The sequence below is a fragment of the Carlito syrichta genome, unplaced genomic scaffold (assembly GCF_000164805.1).
Source record: "Carlito syrichta isolate Samal-C Ts95f unplaced genomic scaffold, Tarsius_syrichta-2.0.1 Scaffold305683, whole genome shotgun sequence".
NCBI classification, from domain to species: Eukaryota; Metazoa; Chordata; class Mammalia; order Primates; family Tarsiidae; genus Carlito; species Carlito syrichta.
The window spans coordinates 177,198-203,145 of NW_007249779.1; the positions used below are offsets into that span (position 1 = coordinate 177,198).

At 56.4% G+C, this 25,948-nt stretch overlaps 1 protein-coding gene across 1 annotated transcript in view; it reads right to left on the reverse strand.

Annotated features, from left to right (window-relative positions):
* Positions 1–702: 702 nt before the first annotated feature.
* KCNJ12 (potassium voltage-gated channel subfamily J member 12) overlaps positions 703–25,948 on the reverse strand; it is a 36,632-nt gene continuing 11,386 nt past the window's right edge. The window contains exons 2-3 of the mRNA XM_008062254.1: positions 9,001–9,122; positions 703–2,677 (exon numbers count right to left, since the gene is read on the reverse strand). Of these exons, the coding sequence (XP_008060445.1) occupies positions 1,320–2,621 (1,302 nt within the window). The 5' untranslated portion in view covers positions 2,622–2,677; positions 9,001–9,122 and the 3' untranslated portion in view covers positions 703–1,319. The remainder of the gene's footprint in view (positions 2,678–9,000; positions 9,123–25,948) is intronic.

Genomic DNA, 25,948 nt, shown 5'->3' on the forward strand with positions numbered 1-25,948 from the left:
GGTGCAACACGCCTGTCTTCTCAGTTGGTGAGAGGAGTGACAATCCTTCTCCTTTCCTGAGATCCTTCCTCTGCCATTCAGCAGCAGGCCAGGGCCTGGCTGGCCCCACCAGGGCTCCTTGCACTGCCCAGGTGAGGCAGGGCAGGGATGTGGGTCTATACCAAGTGGGCCTGGCCCCTGCCATCTTCTCAAGGCAGACAGAGGGCTGGCGGGGACTTCAGCAGTGGAGGCAGGGGCTGGGGAAGACGAGCGGGCCCAAGAAGAACAGAAACACCTGGAGCAGGACAACCTGGAGTCTCTAAGGCACAACTCACGCTTTGGGCCCAGTAGGGAGGGGGGCTGATCCACTTCCTCTTATCTGGGACCCCGACTTCCCTTCCGAAGGAGCTATCCACTCCGATTCCCAACAGCCCCTTGCTGTGGAAGGGGCGGAGGCCCCGAGCAGGAACGGAGAGAGAAGCAAAACAAGAGAATCGGGTGGGGAGAGTGAACCCTCGACAGCAGGTCCCATACCTGGCCCTGAGACGCACCTCTAAGGTACAAAGTCAAACTAAAAAAGCCCAAACCAGTTTCTTCCCGGCCTCCCCCCGACCCCGGTGACAGTAGAAAGCTTTTATTATGATTATTAACACGGTCTTGATTTTTCTATCGCAAACAGAACCTCACTGGCCCTGTGAGCATGATGAAGTGCACATCCTAGAGCACCGTGCCTGCCCTGGGGGAAAGGCCAGTCCCACCTTGGGAACCTTCTGGAGCCTCCAGCCAGCTGCTGCGTCCTGGCAGACCCATGGAATTCTAATTGTCCTTTTTGTCCCCCACGAATTAAAAAAATTTTTTAATCGCATGTTAATTTTTCTTTTTTTTTTTTTGTAAACAGTCTTATCCAAGCTAAGATTGAGAATGCTGAAACCCGGTGTTTCTCCCCAAGTTAAAAACCAGTGAGGAGCACCACAGCCTGCCAGCCTTGGACAGCAGAGGCTGGGCCCACCAGCGGGCCACTTCCCCTCAGGCTGCAGCTCTATCTTCAGGTAGAAGCCCCTGACCCCCATGGCCTGGCCCCCCCAGGAGGCCACCTCCCTGCCCTGAGCCTATATCGGCCTCTGAGGCCTCTGCGTCGGCCTCTGGTGCACACTCTGGCTACCTCACTCTCCTGCCAACCTTCTGAGGCCGTTGTGAAGAAACGTAAGACGACTAAAACACTACTGAGTCTGCAACCCAGGGCACCTGGCCCGCTCTGCTCAAGCCCAGGGCCCCCAAGGGACACCAGGGCCGCTCCCTGGTTGGTGGGGGGCGGATGCTGCACCTCGGCCAAGACTGGCTCAGATCTCCGACTCCCGTCTGTAGGGCCGCTGCTCCAGGGCCCCGCCCCCGGCCTGGAGTCTGTCAAAGTCATGCCTGGCCTGTGGGCTGAGGCCGTCCCGACTGTGGCCATCCTGGTCTCCATCCACCTCGTCCTCCTCATCTCGGCTCAGGAAGGCCAGCTCATTTTCATAGCAGAAGGAGCCAGCGCTGGGCAGCAGAAACTTGTTCTCAACCAGGTCCTTGGCGCTGCAGCGGGGCGTGGAGGGCACCTCGTAGGTCTTGTGGAAGTGCGAGTAATCGATCTTGTACTGGTTCTTCTCCTCGAAGAGCACAGGCTCGAAGCGGTGGCCCCACAGGATCTCATTGGCCAGGTAGGAGCTGCGGGCCTGGGTGGTCATGGCTGTGGCCTCCACCATGCCTTCCAGGATGACTACAATCTCGAAGTCGTCTGTCTCCAAGTCCTGCCGGCTGATGCCAAACAGCGGGCTGGCCTCGTCGATCTCATGCAGGATGGTGATGGGCGACACTAGGAAGATGCGGTCCAGCCCCTTGTCAAAGCCCACATCGATGTCGATCTGGTCCAGCGGGATGTACTCGCCCTCCTCCGTGACCCGGGGCTTGATGAGCTGCGCCCGCACGTGGGCCTCCACGATGTGGCTCTTACGCAGGTTGCCCACACGCCACATGAGGCAGAGCTTGCCGTCGCGCAGAGCCACCACAGCGTTGTGGCTGAACAGCAGCGTCTGCGCCCGCTTCTTGGGCCGCGCCATCTTGGCCATGATGGCACCGATCATGAAGGAGTCAATGATGCAGCCCACAATGGACTGGGCCACCACCATAAAGACGGCCACCGGGCACTCCTCCGTCACACAGCGCAGCCCGTAGCCGATGGTGGTCTGCGTCTCGATGGAGAACAGGAAGGCTGCCATGAAGCCATGGACTTGCATCACGCAGGGTGTGCGGCCTCGGCCCTCGGCCGGCTCCAGGTCACCATGCGCCACGGCGATGACCCAGAAGATGATGCCGAACAGCAGCCAGGAGGCGAGGAAGGCCAGCGAGAAGATGAGCAGCATGTAACGCCAGCGGATGTCCACACAGGTGGTAAACATGTCAGCCAGGTAGCGCTGTGACTTCTCGTCCATGTTGGCGAACTCGATGTTGCACTGACCGTTCTTTTTGACAAAGCGGTTGCGGCACCTGCGCCGTGTGTGCACCTTGCCGTTGCCGAAGCCGTTGGCACCCGACATGGTGACCAGATGCAGCCCGTCCTCCTCTGACGACACGATGCTATAGGGGTTGGCCCTGCTGGCTGCAGTCATCCCGGGGGTCGGGGGGCTCTGGCTTGCCCCCAGGCTGGCTCCAGGTGGGGTGGTTCCTGCAACAGAGAGAGGAAAGGGGTCTGGCTGGGCGGTGGTGCTGGCCCACTCCCTATCCCCACCCCAGGGCCCAGACATGACCAGCAGATGTTTCCACCCTGACCAACCCATGACCAAGTGCCTGGTCTTGCCTCCCACCCCAAGCCAGCTCCCCTTTGCCTTCTCAGTGAGGAGAATGGCCCCTGTGTCCTCCCAGTAGCTCCACCAAAACCCTTGGATTCATCTCTACGCCCCACATTCCCATACTTAGGACTGCTTCCGGAAGATATTTAGAATCCCACCCCTTCTCCCACCTCACGGGCCGAGTCCCTATCATTGCCTGCCTGGACCAGTATGGGGACCACCTTGCCAGGCTCCCTGCGTCCACCCCAGTCCCCCAGTGCTCATGGCCATCCCTCTTCTGCTCAATGCCAGAGTTCCCCCAGGACACACAGGACCTGCACGAGGCAGCCCGGTGACCCCTAGGACCTCACCCCCAGGCTCCCCTGGCTCGCTCCCCTGCCCTGCTGCAGCCCACATCCTCCAGCTGTCCCTCAAACCCGCCCTGGACTCCCCCTTCCAGACATCCTCCCACTGCCTTGCCACCCTCAGGCCTTGGCCCCAGAGGCCCATCTGTGCCCCAGGAAGACCACACACCCATCCCACCATGACTCTACAGTACATCAATAACAGTGAAAATGTAGCCTGATTACACTCACCCATTGTCCCCACCCTGAGACCACCACTCCCCAAGGGCAAGGAATTTACTATTTTGCTCCCTGCTGTCCCACCCTGAGGCCTAGAACAGGGACTGCCACACCCTACCGCCCCTCACTTTGGACACCCCAAGCTGAGTCACATCCACGCTCCTGATGCCCACATGTCACGCCCACAGCCTCCTCATCACCAGCGGTGGCAAGCAAGGGGCCTCAGAATCAGTACCCATACAGAGGTCACTTTCTGGCTGACCTCAGCCCAGAGGCCTTCTCTGTCCCTGCTTTCCTCATCTTTAAAGGGGACCACAGGGCTACTCCCCTGGCACCCGGGGAGCGCTCAGAGACATCACCTGTTCCCAGCACAATTCTGGACCCACCCGGGGGAGCACCTGGCTCCCAGCCAGCCTGCTGCACACATTCAAGCACACAGGGCCATCCCAGGGCAGGCCCCACAGGAGGACACCCACGCCAGCCAGAACAAAGCCTGCTCTCAGGCACAGGCTCACATCTATCCCTAGGACAGACAGGCAATAGCCACTCCTCCCCTATGGCCCCTTCAGGGCTCCACGCCAGCCTATTGGTGCCAGGCTGGGTCATCAGTGAGCTGGGAGCCCTGGCACAGCCTGGCCCTATGGCCACTGACTCCATCTGGATCTTAGCCTGCCCAGCTGGGCTGGGCGGAAGCAGGGAGATGGGGACATACCATCGTGGTCAGGGTGCTGAGAAGTTGGGTACATCCTGGGGACCCCTCACTCCCCTATCTTCACTCAGTCACACCATGAGGTCAGAGCTAGACAGAGCCTTGGGCCTGCAAGTGCTTGTAACCACTTTGCCCAGAAGACACTGAAGCCCCCAGTGAAGGTCTCAGGGTGGCTGGGTGCCCACTGCAGGCTGAGTGCTATGCAGAGCTGTCTGCAGACCTTGGGCCCTCCAGGGAGGGGTGGATCACCCTGCTTGACAGACAAAGACCTGGAGGCTCACAATCAGGAAGGGACTTGCTGAAGTCCCACAGAAGGAAGCAGCCATGCCAGATTCAACCCGGTCTGTGTGATCTGGCTTTCAGCTATGTCCACCCTAGCCAGGGCTTCTGACCTCTGCTCCAAACACCTGGGAAACAAGGCAAGAGTGAAGCCCGTATGACTGGCCAAACTGGTAGCATCCCAGGGTCTGTGTCAATTGTGGGTGCCACTGGAGCCCCTGGTCCTGGCGGGTTCGAAGCACTCATAGCAATTACCACCTGAGGTCCTGGGTTGGGGGGAGGCGGGGAGGGAGCACAGACATATCAGCAATGCTCTCAGGCCATCCTCTCAGCAACCCAAGGAGAAAGCTACTATCGTAATGTCTACTTTCTGAATGAGAGTCAGAGAGGTTAAGCAATTGCCCCCAAGTCACACAGCCATTAAGCAGGAGAGCTGAGACTCAAGCCACTTCTGTCTAAAGCAAGATCTCCCACCGTGGGCCTCCAGGCTCCACGGGGCCACCTTTCCTCACTCTTCTGGCCTCCCCCCGCAGCTGCTCCAGCTGACCACCTCACCATGGGTCTGAGAAGCTGAGGCCCGAGGCCGTAATGGTGGACGCTGCTTCTGCCTAGGCCAGGAGGCAGGGAGCCGGTGGTGGTGGGGGTCCCTAGGACTGTGCTGAGACGATGGCTCAGCCCCAGATTCCTGGGCCCTCCAGAGGGAGGTAGCCAGGACCGGGGCACTCAGACGCCGCCGGGAGGCCGCCGGATGCCAGGGGGCGGGTTTGTGTGGCCTGGGGGCCTTGAGGGACGTCCAGCGGGTCATGGCTGCTCCAGCCCGTGCTCCGAGCAGCTCGAGGCCTGCAGGGGACAGAATCGCAAGAATCAAAGGCCAGAGAGCCCAGCCTGCACACTGCTCCCGGCAGCTGGCAGCCTCACACCTGGCCAGCTACCAGGCAGGTGAGGGTGCTCAGCGGCTCCTGGCATCTCTGCCAGGGCTGAGTGCTGGGGACCCACCCAGATTGTATCACACAGGCCCAGAAACCACCACTTCTGTTGATGTTCCTCCTAAAACCATGCAGAGAAAATCAACAAGGTCAGGTTCACATGCTGCTCTCCCAATTCTCAGAGCCAGAAACCATCTCGGATTGAAGTCACCTGTCCAAAGTCCCCCAGAAACAGAGTAGCAGAGACAGAGTTAGAGCCCAGATCTCAGGCTTTAGCCTCCCACAGCCTCATTCTGCTGTGTGTGTGTGTGTGTGTGTGTGTGTGTGTGTGTGTGTGTGTGTGTGAGAGAGAGAGAGAGAGAGAGAGAGAGAGAGAGAGAGAGAAAGCCCAACCACTAGGGTGGTGGGGAGCCCCCTCACTAGACTGTCCCACCCCACTTGGTGAACACAGCACCACAAAGACTGACCCAAAAGAGGACATGGGAGTAAAAACCCCATCACCACAAACTCGACAAGTGTCCCAAGGACACTCTTGCACAAACATAGGCATGGCAAGAAGTTACACAACCGTGCGGTCTTTAAGGATGCAATTTAAGAAATATAGGACAACATCCTCAGCCAGGGACATGCAGGCCTGCTTGGCTCTTGCTCAATGGAGTGCATATGGTGGAATCAGGTAAGACACAGAATCAGAGAATTTGCTTTGCTGAAAGAGGCCTTAGCAAGCAAGGAGGCGGGCTGCCCATGTCACAGATGGGGGAACCAAGATGGAAAGAGAAAAAGACTTGTCCCAGGTCACAAAACAATTTGTGATGAGAGGCTCAAGGCTACAGCTAGGATGGTCCTCTGCAGATGCCCAGGTTGGCCAAGCGGGGGTCCCCAGGTTGCTGGAGGGGAATGGAACTGATGCTGGGGTATGATACCTGAGCTAGACCAGGCGATTTCAACACCAGAGAGGGGTTAAATGAATCTAGCAGGCAGAGAATGGGTAATGGAGAGCACAGACCCACCAGACTTCCAGGAGATGGCGAAGCCGGTCCCCAACCCTGCCGCCTTGCGTGCCTGCTTCTCTGCAGGCCACGGCGCCTGTAGACACTGCCACCTGATGACCAGTGTTCCTGGAGTCCCGGTCAGGGCCTGGCTGGGAGCTTTTAGAGAGGACACCAGAAGGCAGCTGCCACGTGACCTGAGGGTGGGACCCAAGAGTCACCGGGAGGTGCCTCCGGATGGAGCAGGATGCCCCATGCCCATCCCCTGAGGCTCTGGGCTCCTCAGATTTCAGTGACATCCGGGAGGAGACCAGGCAAGGCCTGGGTCCATATTCCCAGATGCCAGGAAAGCACTGACCGGAAGGGAGAGTGGAGAGACCCACACTGCCCAGATGAAGACACAGGGCCCCAGAGGGGGCGGTCCCAGGAGCAGCCCCTGACCAGACACCTCCCGAGGTCTGAACACAGTCATCAATACTCATCCAGCACTTCCTACCTGCCAGATTCTGTTCTAAGAGTATTAAAAATGAATCCATTTAATCCCAACAATAATACAGTAGCTATTATCTCTATTTTCCTGATGAGTAAATGGAAGCTCAGAAAGATGGAATCACCTGCTGAGGGCTACACAGCCTGTAAGAAATGGAGTTTCCAGGTTGGGGTATGGGGGCGAGACCAGTGACCTGTCACCCAGGTCCCAAACCTGACTGTAGCATGAGACTGTGTTCTTCCCAATCCTCAAGCCCCTGTAATCTCACTTGACACTGAGATGTACAAATTGCCCAGAATCGGCACTCCAAAGCACAGGTGTAAGGGCCCTCACCAGCACCCCTGACCCACGGCCATTCACGCAGCTTACATGCCAGGTTGGGGCACTCACTGGTCACAATCATGCCATACCATCAGAAGGCTCGTTAGAGATCACTCGGTGCAGGGGAGGCCAGCGTGTGGCCAGTGTGGCCTCCACCAGCCTGCAACCATGGCAGACACCACTCGTCAACTGCAGAACTTTCTTCCATTGCACCCAGGACAGCTCAGAATCTTTCCTAATCCAGGCACCATCCATCAGGCTCAGTGTGATACCAACCCTTCCTTTGCAGATAGGGAGACTGAGGCTCCAAGACAACTCCCTCGTTCAGCCACACAGGAAGTGAGAGGCAGACCCAGCCTGCAGGGCGCAGGGTTCTCTCTCACAGCAGGTTCTGCCCAGAATGTGGGCCCTCAGCGAGGCTGGGCTGGCATCTGGGACATGAGGAGGGGCCGCTTTGGGGGGGGGTGCAGAACGAGAACCAGGAGCTGGAAGCAAGAATGTGCAGGACACCCTAGAGGCAGCAAGAGAGCTGTGCTGACCAGGAGTCAGGCAATGGTGTGGAGGGAGACTTCAGGGGGGCAGCATGCCTGCTTCTCACAGTCTGAGGAGAAGTTGGTGATCTCTCGTGCACAATCCCCTTTCTAGGCCAAATTCCCCCAGCTGGAGGCTCAGCAGTCCTCCGCCTTCCATGTCACTTATAGCCTGCAAACGTTAGAGATCAATGCCATGCAGGCATTCTGTGCCAAGCCCAGGCCAGGTCCGAGGAGAGAAGCAGCAGCAAACACATCGGTGGGGGCGGGGGGAGATGGGGTGGTCAGTGTTAATTCATATCCTGCGCCCTCACCACCTCAGGTCCAATTGTCCCAGTTTCTTCAGCCAATGAGAATGTCTTTCTGCCCCAAAGTTCTCTCTGGCCATGAGCTTACTCTGCATGCAGGGGGTGGCCTGGGAGCCAGCACCGCCAGGGACAGTCTTCAGTCAGTAACTGACACGCGCAGGTGACAAGCACCCAGCAAGCTGCCCCTTGCATGGGATGACTTTAAGGCCAGACTCTGTGCCTTCTCTCTGGCTTCCCCAGCTGGCTCGAGCTCCAATTGCCCCAGCTGTAACTCTATCAATCACATGCACTTTATTGGTTCCTTCTCATCCCTGATTCACTTCCTTACTTCCTGGGCTCATCTCCCACTAAACCATTTGCTCTGGGCACTTTGTCCCCTGGCCCTCCTGGTGGGGGAATTTGGCCTAGAAATTGGCATCCCCACAGCAAAGACTCCTGGCTCCTAAATCCCAGCCTCCTTTCCTGGACACCCCACACCATACCCGCCCCCCACACTCTCCTCCCCATCGTCCTCCTCCATGAAACCCTTTAGGATTCTCTAGCCCTGAACTTTTTCTGTTAGAACCAGAAGCTACTTTCTACCTTGTATGGGAGTTGATCTTGTCCAGACCAACCTCAGTGACCCTGAGAGGCTAGGGCAGGCCTTGGCAAAGAGGGGGCACCCAGGAAATGTTCCCTGACCTGATGAAAGGATGAAGGATTATGCAGCTTAATAACAGAATGGATGAGGAGATGGATGGAACAGTGAATGAGTCGGCAGATATATGTACAGATGGGTGGTCCAGCAGAAGGATGGATAAATCGGGCTGACTGATGGATGAGTAGATGGACAGGGGGAAACCAGACAGAGGAACAGTATAGGCGGGTAGAGGGTGGCTGGATGGATGGTTGAGCAGATAAATGGGTGGGGGGGTAAGGAACGGACGGAAGGTGGTTGGATGGGTGGACAGGTGGATGGGTGGATAGGTGAGTGGATAGGCGGGTAGATGGATAGATGGGTGGGTGGATGAGTGGATGTGTAAATGAGTGTTTGATGGAATGGGTGACTAGATGCACAAGTGTACACCAGTGACTTTCATCTTACCTCTTGAATTCGATCTTCTAAGTAATGGTGTTGAGTGGGCAAGTGACTGTCTTCAAGGCTGAATTAGCAGTGGCAGCCATTTCCCAGGCACCAGCAAGAGAGGATCCAGTCACTAGAACATCCTAAAGTTAACAGAGCAAAGCCAAGTTACTGTAGATGGTGCCGCTCTTCTTAGATGGGGCTCAAAAGCAAGACACTTCCATGCGAGCCCACTTTGTTGCTCACCTTCCTGAGGGCTCCACAGGAGGTGGAGGGATCTCTAGGAGCCCTCTGATACCCCACAATGTTGCGGCATACAAGCCCTGTCCATAACAACCACCCAGAACCAGAGAAAGGCAGAACAAGATGGGTCTTCAGAGAAAGGAACAGCTAACAATTGTTGAGTATCTCTTGCATGCCAGACACTACAGAAGTTTTACGGGAGTCATCCACCCACCCATCTACTCTCACATACATACATACATCTTGTAGATGAATGGATGGATGGATGGATGGATGGAGGGAGGGAGGGATGGAGGGATGGAGGGATGGAGGGATGGATGGATGTGAAAGTAGATGGGTGAGTTGGTGGGTAGATGGATAGATGGATGGATAGAAGATGGATGGATGGATGTGAGGGTAGATGGGTGGATGGATGGATTAAGGGATATATGTAAGAATGTGAGGGTAGATGGGTGGGTGGATGGATGGATTATACGGATGGATGGATGGATGGATGGATAGATGGATGGATAGGAGGGTAGATGGATAGATGGATGTATTAAGGGATGGAGAGATGGATGGATAGATGATGTGAGGGTGGATGGGTAGATAGATGGATTCAGGGATATATGTATGTATGTGAGAGTAGATGAGTGGGTGGATGGATGGATTATATGGGTGGATGGATGGATGGATGGATGGATGGATGGATGGATGGATGGATGGATGGATGGATAGATGGATGGGTGGATGGGTGATGAAATGGGTAGATGGATGGATAGGGTATTTGGGCGAGTGGGAGAGATAACTGGATGGATGAGTGGGTGGGCATATGGAAACTATATGTATGGGTTCACCTCAGTAATTTGCCAGAGACTTGCCTTGGGCACACACACATCTTACATGATTCTTGCAATCCCTAAGACTCAATTTTACCATCTGTCAAAGGGGCTCCCTGTCTTCCTCTCCAGCACGCAGTGAGGATCAGGAGAGAGGATGGTGGGAATGGGGAGAGGATGGTGGGAGGGGAAGAAGACGGTGGGAAAGGGGAGAGGATGGTGGGAAGGGGCTCTGAGGATTTCTGAACTACTTTGAAATGTGTCTCACCTCCCGCCTCTCAGCTGCGGGGCTCACAGGGCCCGCCCTTTCCAAGGTTATAGCCAAGGTTGGTTTGTCACACTGGCTTTTCTGGCTGGGATTAAGGAAACTGTTGGTGAGTCACTCCCACATCATACGCCTCCTGGGGCAGGCGACAGCGGTTTAGAGGCACAGAGACCTTGATTCAAATCCCAGCTCTGCCCCTCACAAGCTGTGTGACCTTGGGTGTGTCACTTCCCCCTCTCTGAGCTGACTCTAAGCTGGTGACCTGCCTGGTGGCCCTTCAGTCTCGCTTCACCCTCCAAGCCTCCTGATCCCAGGTCCCTGCTTCCCTATCCCTCTTTGTTCCCGGAGCAGCAGCCATGGGCCTGCACTTGCCTCTCTCAGTCCTTTCACTCTCAGAACTGTGGGGGCACAAGGCTCATAACTGTGGGGGAGGCCCCATCACAAGCCAACATTGCACAGCTGGGACCCTCCACAGCAGGGCCCTGAGATCGTACCCCTCCCAAGTGGGCCCACATTGTGCCTGGCCCTGCCTGCTCAGCAGCTGGCTTCAGTCATCCTGACACTCACAGCCCTGCCTTGGAGGAGAGACGGTTCACCCTACTGAGCAGATGGGGAAACTGAGGCTGAGAGAGGCTAAGTCCTTTGCCCTGGTCACTTAGAGCTCTGAGCAGTGGAGATGGGATGTTGTCACAGGGCCATGGGGAGCCCCAAAGGGGCAGGGTGGGAGGGGCAGACAGCAGCCCCAACCCCCTTCTGCCGATCACCTAACCTGCTCCAGGCTCTCCCAACCTTGTTCCTCACCCCCTATTTCCTGGAAGGGGCTTTCCCCAGACGCGCAAGTTCAGCTGGATTTGTTCTCATCTATGAGGGAAACAAAACTAGCTCCACTCTACATGGAAGGGAAACTGAGACACGGAAAAGTAAAGCCACTTGCTCAAGGTCACAGGGCAGGTGGTGGCTGGCTGGAAACTGTAGCTAGGTCTCTGGATGTCCTGTTCAGGCTCCCCTGCCACCTGCAGGGGCCACAGCAACCTACCACATGCACTCACCCCTCCAAGTCCACCAAATGTTCCCTGGGTCGTGGTCACTATGCTGGACAGGGAGGAAGGGTGTGGGGGCAGTGCTTCCATGTGACGGGCTGGCCCAGAGCCACCAGCACAGGAGGGCAGAGTCTGGGCCAGCACCAAGGCTGGGCCTGAAACCACCCACGGGACAGGGCAAGGCGCTTCCCTTTCCTGTGGCTCAGCTTCCTCCTCTGAAAAACAAGGCTGGTGATGCCTGCCTGGCCTCCCAGAGGACATGCCATAACACTGAAGGTGGTGACAAAGGTGCAGGCTGGGCACAGGGCCAGGCACCAGTGGGGCTCTGGGAGGTGGCAGCTGTCATCCTCCCTGGAGGGTCTGGCTGCCTTCCAACCCACTGGGGCCCTTCCCAGGGCCTCAGACTGCAAAGTGAAGTGGGGTGGAGTGCCCCAGCTATTTGCCCTGCCTCTGCCCTACCTGTGACCCCACTCCTCAGGGGACCATCAGGAGGGGACACTGAGCCCTGTCTCCCATGTCTGGCCTTCAGAGACCACCCAGCAGGGCAGGTCCTCCCAGCATTCTCTGTGAGAGACTGTCAGGCTTTGACACCCACATGGGCAGCCGAGAGCAGAAACAGGCTCCCCGACACAACAGAAAGCTGGCTGCCCAAACCTCCGTGGGTGGCCTCTGCATATCCTCAGAGGCTACCCCAGTGGACAACTAACCACAGGAAGCGCGAATCCTCCCCCTGGCGCAAGAGCTCCCTTTCTGCCCCGTGCCCGGGATGTGCACAGTCCACAAAGGGTGCTCAGAACCTTGAGGGACCTCGACCCTTCACATTCCATGGCCTGGATATGGAGATGGACACATCAACCCCAGGGACTGGCTGCACCAAGCGACCCGAGGAGTGGACATCCACACTGTGAGCCCCAAGGTGAGGCCGGGTCAGGAGGTTCCGGCTTCCCCAGAGCGGACAACAGCCACACCAAACACCAAGGATGTTTCTGATGGTATTTTTATCTTGAGAACATCCTTTGCAGAGGGAGGGGGGAGAAGGGAGACAGGGTGTCCTTGGCCCCAGGCCCCTGGGAGCAGCAGAGAGCAGAGGCCCCTTGGCGCCCTCTACTGGAGAGACCGTTGCAGACACTGCCCCTTCCCTGGGCTTCATTGAGTCCCAGGACCAGGGAGGACCTGGAGGGTGCTGAGGATTGCATGGGGTTCCTGGTTCTGCTCCAACTTGCTGGGTGACTGGGGCCTCCCTCTTGCAGTCCTCCCTGAGTGCCCACCCGATGTCAGGCTCTGCACTGGGCACCAAGTACTTGAGTAGGAACCCACGGGAGCCTGCCTTTATGGGGCACTCTGCCTTACAGGACAGTGAAAAGTCAGCCGTCACACCACACTGGACCAGAGCTACCAGAGCCCTCAGGAGCCCAGGGGAGGTGTCTAACCCGGCTGGGGGCAGGGGGCTTCCTGGAGGAGTATCTGGGGGCCTGAGAGGAAGCAGCGAGCAGGAGCAGAGAGAGTCCCTCTGAGACAGAATGCAGTATTGCTGAGGAGTCAGAACAGCTTGGGATCACCCCGGAGTGTCGTGAAGGGCACACAGAGTCTCACAGATCTGGGTACAGATTCCAGCTCTGCTCTTCCGGCACTGGGCCTCGGGCAAGTTTCTCCCAGCCTCTAAACTTCCCTGTCCCTGTCTGAAAACCAGGGGGCTGGTCCAGCTGGTTCACAGACTTTCTAGGATCCCAAGGGATTGGGGGTTTATGGGAAAGGTGTAGACAAACAGATGGGACATACCCTTGTCACCCCAATTATAGGGAAAGCTGTGGTGTACTGAGTGCCTAATGTGTGCAGGTGATGGGGCCAAGGCATTACATTGGCAGATGAAGAAACCGAGACTCTAGGAGGTCTCAGATGTCATATTAACGAGCTTGGAGTTGGTCCCAGGACAATGGGGATCTCAAGGGCCATAGGAGAGTTTGAAAGTATAAGAGTTCTGGGGCAATGTGGCCTGGATGTCTGGATTGAGCTTGTCTCTGTTCCTTTGTGTCACATATCTCTCTGATCCCCAGTTTTCTCACCTGTAGAATGGAACTGACCACAGGACCTATCTCACAGCCTTGTGAGGTTTCAAAGGCAACTGCCCAGCTGGAAACTCGCAGCCCCCCATCACAGCTCTCACTCTGGAGAGAGCCACAAGTCCTTTATTATTATTATTTTATTTTTTTATTTTTTGAGTTGGAGTCTCACTCTGTCACCCAGACTGGAGTGCAGCGGCCACTCCCAGCCACCGCAGCCTCGACCTGCTGGGCTCCAGCGATCCTTCCGCCTCAGCCTTCCTAGTAGCCGGAATTACAGGCATGCGCTACCATGCCCAGCTGATTTTTGATTTACTGTAGAGATGAGGTCTCGCCAAGTTGCCCGGGCGGGTCTCAAACCCGCGGGCTCAGGCAATCCACTCACCTCAGCCGCCCAAAGCACGGGATTATAGGCTGAGCCACCGAGCCTGGCCACAGGCCCTTTTTTAAAACTTTTTTAATTTTTTTGAGTTGGAGTCTCACTCTGTCGCCCAGGTTGGAGTGCAGAGGCACACTCATGGCCACCCCAGTGTCGATCTACTGGTTCCAGCAATCCTTCCACATCAGCCTTCCGACTAGTCGGAACTACAGGCGTGCACTACCATGCCCAGCTAATTCTTGATTTATTGTAGAGATGAGATCTTGCCAAGTTGCCCAGGCTGGTCTCAACCCCGTGGGCTCAGGCAATAAACTCACCTCAACTTCCCAAAGTGCTGGAATTACAGGTTGAGTCACTGAGCCTGGCCTAGCCACAGGCCCTTTTAAGACCTCGACTGGACCCTAGTCCAGGCAAGAAGGAATGAACAGAGGAACATGGTGGGGAGGAACCCCAAGGGAGGGACCAGGCAAGCGAAAGTCCCGTGGCTTCTATTTTTCTTACAGCTGTCCATTTTTCAAGCTTCAACTTAATTTGAATCTCAGACATTTCCTGAGCAGCCAGCATGTGCATAGGAAAGCAAGGACCTGAGATAAAGGGACAAGAAGCAGCCTGGGACCAGAAAGACTATTTTTTAAAAAGGCTGGAAAAGTTGCCAAAATAAAAATATCTATGATGTTGTTTATCAAAATACATCATAAATAAAATAAAAGGTAAATAACAAATATTTGTTATGAAAAATGATTGAGATGTTCAGTATATAAAGAGTTCTCATAAATCAACAAGAAAAAAAAGGACACAGTAGGAATGAGCAGAGGATTCAGGTTGGGCTCCCAATGTCTCTGGAGTGTACACACTTCAGAGCCTCAGCTCAAGCTGGCCCCTCATCATGGAATGCTTTTCTCTGCCTTTCAGAACTCAGTGCATCCTTTAAACTCAAAGGATGCCTCCTCTGTGAAACCCTCCTAGATTTCCCTGGGTCCCCTGCTACTCCTCTCTGAGTACCTCCAGTATGCTTCTTGGGCCCCTGGAACCAAGTGACTGGCTTCTGCTCATCGCATCAAAGAATGTCCCAAGTGGGGTGGCTCAAGCTTATATGACAAAGGAGGAAATGAGACCGAGAGGAGCCATGCCCAAGGTCACCAGTCTGGGAGCCATAGAGCTGGACCTACCAAACAGGTGTCCTGTCTCTGGTCCCTCTGTGCCCCAACCACCACCTCCCCAGCGAGCCCTCCAGCCCTGCCTTGCTCTCAGCAGGGAAGGCCCCAGACTGTGGCTCCTGTTTCTCCAAAACAGACCAGCCAGGATCAGGGCCTCAGCCTCCCGTAACATCACCATTCTCTGCGGGGGAACGCCCAACAATTGTGTTCTTAGCTTCCTTTTTTCTTCCCCATTTTGTAATTCTGACCCTATTTCAGGAGCAGAAGATTCCCTGGGAGGGCCTGATAGACCTCTGAGGGCTCCAGGGTTCACCCTGGCATGGGCAGGGGCTGAGCTCAGAGATGAGGAGTCTGATTAAATAGAGTGGGCTTCCAGAGAACCCATCATTCCAGCCGGGGCCCCCTTCACAGTTCAGATCTGAGAGCAGGCCAAAGTTCTGCTGCCCGGAGTCACACTTAGCGTTTAATCACTCAGCAAATGTCTATCGGGCCTCTGCTATGTCAGATACCATACATGGAGCCCATGTGCTCATGCACAAAGCAGACAAAAAATATGCTGGGGAAAAAAGAACCCAAGTAATTCTGGAGACAGGTGGGGACTACGCCTCTGGGGAGGTGACACTTGATAAGACATGGCCAGGAAAGAACGTAGGAAGAGAGTATTTCTGGAAGGGGTGACCCTGCGGACAAAGGCCTTAAGGCTCGGAACTGGGGCAAGGCGGTGGGGCTGGAGCTGGGTGTATCAGAAAGAGGTAGAGAAAGGGAGGCGGAGACAGCAGACACACAACAGAGTAAGACGTGGGCAGCCCAGAAAGGGTGAGGACTTGGCCTGGGATGCACAGTCGGCTGGGCAGATGGGAGTCCCTGGGCCTTCTCTTCCTCATCTACCAAGGGTGATGATAATTCACGTTCCGGAGACCAAGCTCACAGGAAATGTTTCCCATTCCTGCCTGGCCACACACCAGACACCTTGCCTAAGGCCCTTTCTTCTCCATTCTCCCTCAAACTCCTCTACATTTCTCAACACCCATTTCCAAGCCCCCACCTCTTGTGCTTGCCTCTGTTCTTGGCCAGACCGAGTCCAGTGCAACCTATCTTTCTGAGTCTCCCCTACCAGGCCAGAAGCCCTCTGACGGTGGGACCTGGGTCTAGCTGCCCTGAGGGATTCCAGCATGGGGCCAGGTTGAGGAAGAGGCTGGGTCCCAGGATCTGGCCTCTGTGCCCTGGGAGTGGCCTTGAGCCCTGAGGCCTGCATCGCAAGACAACAAGCAGAGCTGCAGCCCACCCCAAGACCATTCCTGCCTCCGCTGGCCAGGGGACTTTGCTCTGTCCTTGGCACCACCCCTTTGGGGTCTTGATTTCCCCATTTGACAAATGAGAGGCCCTGTAGCTGGGGGGTCTCCCACCTTCCTCCCTTATTAATGGCTCCCAGCAGGGCAGCCGCCGCAGGGAGGGAGCACGGTTGTCCTTCAGACCCCCGCGGAGCTCTGAGCTCAGTCCAGAGACCAGAAAATGTCAGCTTTCTGCCAGGCCAGCAGGAGGGTTCCAGACCAAGCCTGGGGATCCCAGGGCTCCTCCCACCTCTATGACCCTGCTAGAAGATTCACAATGCCTAGTTTGGGCATTTCACCCACAATAGCCAGGTGGGGGGCCTAGGCACACAGCTGGCCCCTTACCCCTGCTCTCCCACCATGGCTGGGAAACTAGAGCACAGGTCCCAGCACCCTAGATGCCTGCCTTGCTCTCAAATCCCCCAGTGGGCTGCACAAAGAGACTGGGGGCAAAGCAAGGGAGCTGGGCAGGGCAGGAGTGGGCTTGCAGCAACAGAGGCTTGTCCAGGAGGTCCCGTCGCAGGGTCCAGGGATGGAATCCAGGGCTCTGGGAACCTGATGGGGGAATACTATTCATGTCTCCTTCCACAACCTCCTTAAACGTACGGTTCCTTCTGCAATGAACAGAGGCAGGAGGGCCCAACCCCAGGCGCACAGAGCCCAGCTCCCCCAGCCCTTATGGCTGGAGCTGCACAGCCCTCCTCCCGGCATCCCAGGAGCCGGCGACAGAGTCTCCGCCAGGCCTTGCTGGTCGCGGCATTCATAGGGCAACGGCATGCTAAGTACTACGTCACACATCTTCAAAGCGTGTTTGATAAGTATTTCCTTTGTAGCGCCACATGAGTTCTCTCGTGAATTCAAGAGTGTTATTCTGAGAAAGTAGGTGTCACAAGCATCCAGGCACACCAACAGCTCAGCACGTCACTTCAGAGGAGGGAGAAGGGCTGAGGTTGGCCAGGTTGGGGCCGAGGCCTCGTCGTGAAAGGCCAGGGCAGCCTGGGCCCTTCACCCACCCGTCCACCTGTTCTTTCATCCGTTCATTCATCCGTCCCCTCCGCAAAAATGTCTCTCCCGAGCACCAAGTCTCTGCCAGGCTCTGTGCGGAGCACGGCACGAAGAGGGGGGGAAAGCCCTGCCTCTTGTCCCCAACAGACCCAGGGGAGACAGACATTCCAGGAGAAAGCAGATAAGCACAGACGATTCCGGCTGCAGGAGGTGCTGTCTGACTGCCCAGGAGGAACGATGCTGCTGACTGGGAGAGAGCCAGGACTGGAGCTGGGAAGCAGGCTCTGAGCCACAGGGTCTGAGGAGTGAGGAGGAGGAGGTAGGAAAATGAGGGCTCGGAGGGACGGGCGGGGCAGGCCGCTCCAAGGCCTGGGGCAGGCCAGGGCTTTGCTCCCCACCCTGCTCTCTCAGATCCATCCCACAGCCCCTGGAGCTTGGGGTCCTGTGCCCAGGCCAGGAACATGGCCGGGATGCAAGGAAGGGTATGCACTGCATCTGGGGCACAGGGAAGGGTATGCACCGCTTCTGGGATGCAGAGACGTATATGCACCATGTGGGCCTTCGCACATTCCCTGCATTATCTCATCCAGTCCTGGGTGAGGAATGGCTCCTCGTGGCCTGATTTCACAACTAGACCGAGGCACCCCACAGCTAGAGGGTGGCGAGCAGGTCCCCACCAAGGACGTTCTGACGCCACACCACCTCGCGCCAACCTCTTACCGCCACGCATGCTTTTCCAACCCCAATAAACTGGGACTGTGCACCTGCTGTGCATCAGGAATGCCCAACACTGTGACATACGCCACTTCCTTTCACGAGATTGTTCCTTTTGATAGAGGCTAGAAACTGGGGCTTGGAGGGGGTGAGTGCCATGCCCAGGGCTACACAGCCAGTCCTCAGCAAAGCCAAGGTGGGAATTCAGGGCTTCCAGGGCTGAGGGAACAGAGACCCAGGACTTGACCATGCACAACGGCCTTGTTGTCTCTAGAAGAAATCACAGCCTCTCCAGGTCTGGCTTGGACCACTACCTACAGGAAGCCTTCTCTGACTACATGACCCCCACCTGCCTCTGCCCCATCCCTTGGGTGGCAGCTACTTGGTGCTGTGAGGCGTCAGGGGCCTGGTGTCTGGACCCTGTTTGGCCCTTGATGTGCTATGTGACCATGAGCCGCTGTCCCTCTATGAGCCTGGGCCTAAGAGAAAAACAAGGTAAGTTTAGGGGCATTTGTCCTGGAGCAAAGTATGACCAGCAGTGTCTGCTCAGAGAGCAAGTGGGACAGCCACTGAGAGCTCCAGGAAAAGCTTTCTCATGCCCAGAGCGGGCTGGAAGAGCTTTTATTTTGTACCTACTTTGCACACCTCTCAGGCCTAAGATGCTGCCTGAGACTCTCCTTGTTCCAAGACGAAGAAACAGGCTCAGAGAGCAAATTCATGGCTCCAAGGCAGCATGGCCATCCGGTGCCTGGGGACCAGGCATCCTGGAAGGGTGGCATGTGCCAGTTTCTGGAATGCCTGGCCAGAAGCGGGGCGCAGGGGGTGCTTACTGTGCCCCACAGGCCAAAGACAAACGAGGCTGCTTCCCACCTCAACCTCACAACAGGATAAACTGGAAGTAAGGCAATGTTGAGAGGGACTCCTCCTTCCTGGGACTGGTCCCAGCCTCCACCCGCTTTAGCCTACCCTGCCTCCACCCCTGAGGCACACCTTGTGTCAGTTTCTGCATCTGTAAAATGGGCCTAATCATATTGTCTCCAATGTGACTGTCGGGGGATTAACAGTGTTAGTTTACGCAAAGTGCCCAGAATAGGGTTCAACACACCTGCTATGCCTGATGCACATTACACGCTACATACTATGTACATGCTCACTCTCATGACCACGGCTCTGTACACGAGCCTTTGCTGGCAACACATCCACACGTGTGCACAGATACATGCCTCAGGTACGACTGCATGCTATTCTAGGCCTCCCCCAAGAAACAGACTTTGAGTCAAGGATTTGGGAGCAGGTAGCTTATTTGGGAGATGACCCCAGAAGCCACTGGAAAGGGAGTAGGAATGTGAGGTGGGGACAGGACGGAAAGCAATAATGGCTGCGCTGATAGGCAGGTCATCATCACTGTGGTCACCTGGGCTCCAGCTCCCTTGTGTAGAATGCATCTCAGAGTTATCCCCCCTAAGAGGCAAGGAAGCCCCTTGGAGGGACAGTCCAAGGTGCCATGGGCAGCAGGGACTGTGAGACGCTGCCAGGAAAGGGGTAGGGGCTGCCAGGTGGGAATGGCACGTTAATTCCCTTGGCAGCACACGCAGGCAACTCTGGTGGCTGGAGGAGGTGCTGGACAGAGCCTAGGGTACCCAGGGAAGAGCTGGGTGTGATGAGGGAAGAGGGTCGACAAGTAGCAACTCACACACAGAGATTCGTGTGCCTGCGTGTGCAGCCATGAGCCGGTTGTGCGAAATCCATCCACATGTGCACCTAGTGTGCACACAGACATGGGCCCCTGTCCTTCCTCAGATGATCGATCTGTGCCCATGTTCATTTGGGGTTAGGGGTCTCTGCGTGTCTGACCTTGCACACATGTGTTCATAGGCACAGGCATGTCTGTTCTTTACACATGTGTACACAGGCATGGACACACACACACTCGTGTCCAGGGTTATGTCCTCACCCGGGCCTGGCAGTGGCCACAGGGTGGCAGGGATGGTCTGGTCACCTTGGCAACAGGGCAGGAGTGGCTAAGTCTGGGACAGCTTTGGTTCAAAAGCAAAAAAAAAAACCAAACCACTGAACACAAAGAGACCAGATGAAAAGGACATGGGAGGGGGGAGAGAGGGTGGGGCCCCAGGCTCTGCTCACAGCTCGCCACCCCACAGGGCCGAGGCCCCACGTCAGTCTTCAGGCGTGGGGTCCTTCCCAGAGTCACCAAGCCCCAGCAGCAGGAGCCCCAGACACCAGGGACTCTGCAAACCAGGGGATGCTGGGCCACACCCGCACAAAAGTCACCCTCTCTGGACAATCAACGCACTAACTGCACACACTGCCCATGGCCAGTGCATTAGCCCAGATCGTGTGATGATTTATTCACGAGCTCCCATCTCTTTCTCGTCCCTACGGCTGGCTCATCAGCCTTTGCCGGGAGGGGAGGGCGACCCACAGACGCTTCCCTATCCTTGCTGGAAAACATTGCATGCTATTTATATTTCATCAGACAAGAGTGCACGGGGATGAAACCGCCAGTGATCCGCTCCCCGCAGGCAGTGGGAGCTGAAACCCCCACCGGGGCAGCGTTCTCAGGCATGAGAAGCTGAGGTTTCCTGCATCCTTTGGGGTGGCCCTTGCTCGAGAGCCTGCGGCAGAAGCTCTGATCACAGTTACAGGGACGTTACCTTGACTGCCTCCCTGTGCCCTGAGAAAGCCCTACAGGAAGATTCTGCTATTATCCCCATTTGACAGAGGAGGCCAATGAGGTTCAGAGATGTGAAGTGATTCACCCAAGATCACACAGCCTTGTGGCAGAGCCGAGCCACAAGCCCAGGCAGGTGGCCCCAGAGCCTGTGCCTTTAATGCCAGGCATTTGGCCTCCCTAATTCAGTCCACAAGCAGCCCTAGGAGGTAGGCACCGATATGATCCCTGTTTTACAGATGAGGAAACTGAGGCTCAGAGAGCTAAGGGGACTTGCTCAAGGTCACACAGCCATGTGATCCTGGCAGACGGTGTGCTCCAGCCATGTGATCCTGGCAGACGGTGTGCTGGGCCCTGGGTGATTCCTCTGAACCATGAGCCCTGGCCAGAGCCTCCCAAACACCTTCCTGCATCTAGGGAGCAATCCAGGGAGAAGTGAGAATGGCTCCAAGCAGTCAGCCCCTGCAGCCACCTGAAGGCACAGTCAAATGGGGAGCCCACACCTGATGCCCAGCCCATCCCCAGACACCAAGTGAAGGCCCAGCTCCACTGGCTATAGTGGCTCCAGGAGCCCCGCTGTCAGGACAGTGATAAATGTGAACGGCCCTTGAATTGCAGCTCTGGCGTCTTGTCATCCTCACCCGGCCAGGACAGCCCTCCCCCATCCAACTGGGCTGAGGAGCCCTGAGAACCCATGCCCACCCCTCAGGGTATCTCATAACTGAGGGCTTTCCCTGAGCCTGGAGGGAACTGAGCTAGCTAGAACCCTGGTCCCTACATAGGCAAGTCTGTCTCGGCCTCTGCATCTGCCTCTGTAAGAGGGGGCACTGACAGCCTCGGAGGGACTTGCGGCCTGGCAGGGGCCTACACATGGTAATGGCCCAGCAAGGAGAAGCTGTGGTCATAGATATCATCTGCAAAGCAGGAGAAAGGCACACACTCGAAGACAGACCTGGCAGGCTTTGCAGTGGCCCAGTTCTGTGATTCCCTGGCTGGGTCATCTCAGGTACCCGGCTGCCACTCTCTGAGCCTCAGTTTCCCTGTCTGTTAGCTAAGAACTTCTCCCAGGGCATAGGGGAAGCAAGGAGCCCAGGGTGCATGCAGTGCTCGGTTTCGGCCTCAGCAAACGCTTGAGAGCCAAGTCAGCACTTCATTCCCATTCCAACTCCAGACCAGGGCAAATGGCACCTTGGAGTGACCCCGGCCTGTGTCTGCCCTCTTAGGACCAGGTACAGAGGGACTGTGACCCAACTGAAGAGCCAGAGGACAAGCAGACTGGCTGCAGAGGCCCAGAGAGGGCGGGCTGTGCCTGGGCCACACAGCAGGACAGGGCAGAGCAGGCCACGCTCTGGAAACAGCCTCGCCCACCAAGTAGAGAGGCTCAGGCCACTTCCCTGCCTCAGCTGAACCCCAAACACCCTGCCCCCCTCCCCAGGCCGGTGCACAACCTCTGCCTGAGCTCTGCCACTCAGCTGTGGCAAGACTGAGCAAATCTCTTCACCTCCCTGGCCTCAGTTTCCCCATCTATAACATGGGAGCAATAAGATGTGATAGCTGTGAGGATTAATGAGTTCATAAAGAATTTAGAGCCATGCCTGGCATAGAGAAATATTATATCACAAGCCCTGTGAGCATCGTCACCTTCACTATTTCTGTGCCAGGCACTGTAGATACAGCAGGAAGCAGCCCCAGCCATCCTAGCAAGGGCCACACCATGTGGTCGTCTTTTGTATCCAGGCCTGCCAACCTCAGGGGTCCTCCAGCACTTCCAGGGACCCCTTTGCTACAGCCCCAGCAGAGCCTGGAGAGAGTTTCTAGAAAGAAAATGAACAGACCATTTCTGACGGCCTTTCCTCTGGCGACACAGACTCCCAACAGTGCCCACCTCCAGGCTTCTGCCCAAGCTGCTCTCCCTCCCGGGACACGCATGCCAGGGTTTCTCTCTGTCACAGCCCCGACCACACGAGGCAGTCACTGTCCCCACCCCCAGCCTGAGCATCTAGTCCTGATTCATCTCCGGAATCACTGCATTACCCAGCGCAGGGCGGGCACAAAGCAGGGGCTCTGTGTCTGCTTCCAGAACAACAACAATAATCTATAATGAGAGTTTATGTTTACTGAGCATTTACTATGTGTCAGACTTTGTACCCAAATACTACACAGTCACGTGCCACTTAACGATGGGAATACATTCTGAGAAATGTGTCACTGAGCGATTTCTCGTTCTGTGAACACACTAGAGTGTGCCTACACAGACCTAGATGGTGCAGCCTACTACACACCCAGGCTGTGCCGTCTGGCCTATTGCTCCTGGGCTACAAACCTCCGCAGCATGTTACTGTGCTGAGTACTGTAGGCAGCTGTAACACAACGGCAAGTATTTGTGTATCTAAACATATCTAAATATAGAAAAGGTACAGTAAGATATTGTATAAAGATCAAAAATGGTTCAGTGCACAGGGCAGTTCCACTGTAACCTGTGGGACCACCATCATATATGGAGTCAGTCCTTAACTGAAACATCATTATGCAGCCCGTGACTGTACCCAGATGCTCACATTTAAGCCTCACAAGAACCCTACGATACAGATGTCATAATTTTACAGAAGAGGAAACTGAGGCACAGGGAGGTAATCTTCAAGCACTGGAGACTTCAAGTAGACTACAGACTGGACTCAAAACCCCTCTGGGCCCCATGAGCAGGAGAGGCCAGCACCAGTGACCAGCAGTGCCCTGAGTGGTACCCCCAGCCCCGAGCCTGGAGAAGCCATGTTTTCCACAGGCCCAAATGAATGCCCCTCAGAGGATGTCCCCAGCCTCAGGCCATGCCCAAGTGTTTGCCCCACTGCTCCACAGGGAGTAGGAGGGCTGGCCAGGGGAGAACTGGGGGCTGAGGGCTGTCGTCAGACCCATGGGATTGAATTGTGTACTCCAGGCCTCTGTAGAATGGGCCGCGGGGGGGCTAAAGAGACAAGCCCAGAGCCCCACACAGATGGCTGCTCAGCAATTAGATGTGGATGAGATAGAGAGGGCCCCAGGGTCCAGTGTACCCCCAGCCTCCTATCCTCAAGCCTCCACCTGCTGCCAACAGTCAGCCCAAGAGGGGGTCTGAGACCCCCAGAGGGGGATTACAGGGCCTGGACCAGACCAACCACCAGCAGACAGTATTGCCCTGTAAACAGGAGAGAGAAGGTACCCGAGGCAGAGAGGAGAGCAAAAGCAAAGTCAGGGGGCTGCAGAGACTTCATGCAGCCAGCTGGGTGTGCAGGCCAGCCCTGGGGCAGCTAGCCTCGGGGGACAGACCAGAGGCCTAAAGTAGGGCCTCTGAAGGCTGCCCCCACCTACCAGAACCAGACCCCTCGACCACAGCTCGACCTCTGAAAATTCCTTCAACCTCTCTAAGCCTCAGTGTCCTCATCTGTAAAATGGGGAAACAGGAGTACTGGCACCACCCAGCACAGAAAGTGATGATTCAACACCCAGAAAACTCCTAAGCAGCACCGGCTTCTGATGAATGTCCCTTCCTTGCAAGGGGAGAGCAGGGACATCTTGGGAGACAATGAAAGGCACATGGACTTAAAATTCCAGCTTGACCCTCTCCAGAGAGTGGTAGGCTGGGCAAGAAGGGCAGATATCACTAAGGATCAAGGCACACAGCTCGGGGAATGACCAGATGCCAGGACCGCTCGTGTGCCCAGACCCATGCACACCATTCACAACTGTCCACTCTGCCTTCCCCCACCTACGCCATGTGTGTGTCTCTAGACTCTCCCTGTCTATGACGTTCAGGCACATCTATACTGCCTGTGCCCTCCCTGCAGTCACACAATCAAGGCAGCCTCATCTGTGCCGCCCACACCAGCCTCCAGGCCCTTCCATCTGCCTCCACGTCCACATCCATCCACACTGCCCCGGCGATGTAGCCACCGCTGTGGGCCACGACTATCTGCCACTCACACAACCTGACCCCATCTCCACCACCAGTCTCAGGCCCCACCCTCCGAACCCACTTGAGGAGAGCTGGGGGTCCATGAATCCCACCCTCCCACAGCACCAGCACCCCCAGGCTGAGGGGAGCCTAGTAGCTTGGAGTCCCTCCAAATCCAGCAGCCCAGGTGAGGTTCCTGCAGTCCTTGGTGCTGACAGTATGATTAAGGGGTGGGGGCTCAGCTGACCTGTCCCCCCTACCTTGAGCCCTAGGGGGTGCCAAGGCAGAGGGCCCCTGTTGGGAGGGGTACCTGCCACCCCTCCCACCTTTGCACCCCACTGCAACAGCCAGACCCATTTTTCTCAGGGGGCCCCAGCGCACTTGTCTGGGCTCTGTGGACAAACACACACTCATGTCCATGACCCGTAAGTGGGCACACACTGAGCGCCTACTGTGTGTCAGGGACCCCAGGAACCCCTGGACACCACTGGGACCTCAGGTGGGCAGCTTAATATTCCCACTGACATCTGGGGGCACTGGGGCTCAGAAAGACTCTGAGCATGCCATGGACTACATCCCCTCAGAAGTCACTCAGCTCAGGGAGAGAAGGAAGCTACTTCTGAGCCATGGCAGGCCTGCTCCCAGCACTCCCCATGAGTCACCTTGGCTCACCCCAACCTACCAGCCTTCCATCTGCCTCCACGTCCACATCCATCCACGCTGCCCCAGCGATGTAGCCACCGCTGTGGGCCACGACTATCTGCCACTCACACAACCTGACCCCCTCTCCACCACCAGTCTCAGGCCCCACCCTCCGAACCCACTTGAGGAGAGTCAGGGTCCATGAATCCCACCCTCCCACAGCACCAGCACCCCTAGCATCCCGGGGTGGGCGGGGAGACCAGGATTCTAGGAGTCCCTTTTCAGATGAGGAGCCCAGACCCACAACTCGAAAGCAGTTCTGCCAACCCCAAGGCTCAGCCCTCCACACCCACGAGCCAATGCAAGCATGGCCCATCTTCCAGTGATGGGGAGTCAGGGGGGGCACAGGTCTGGGGAGGGTGGGAGCCCAGTCCTGGCCGTGTAGAGTCCAAGACACCCACAGACCCCAGGGGAGGAAAGCCCTGGGCTAGAAATGAACACACAGCTGGCTGAGGCTGAGTGGTACAGCGGAAGGAGTATGTCCCAGGTGTAGAGCAGGGTCCAGCAGAGAAAGGTAGGCAAGAGGGGACGGGCCCATTGGATGAGGGGATGACAGTCCATCTGCAGGAAAAAAGGGTCTGTGCCAGGAGGGGCAGCTGTGACGGGCGCCAGTGGAAATTGTCTCCTTTGATTTTCTC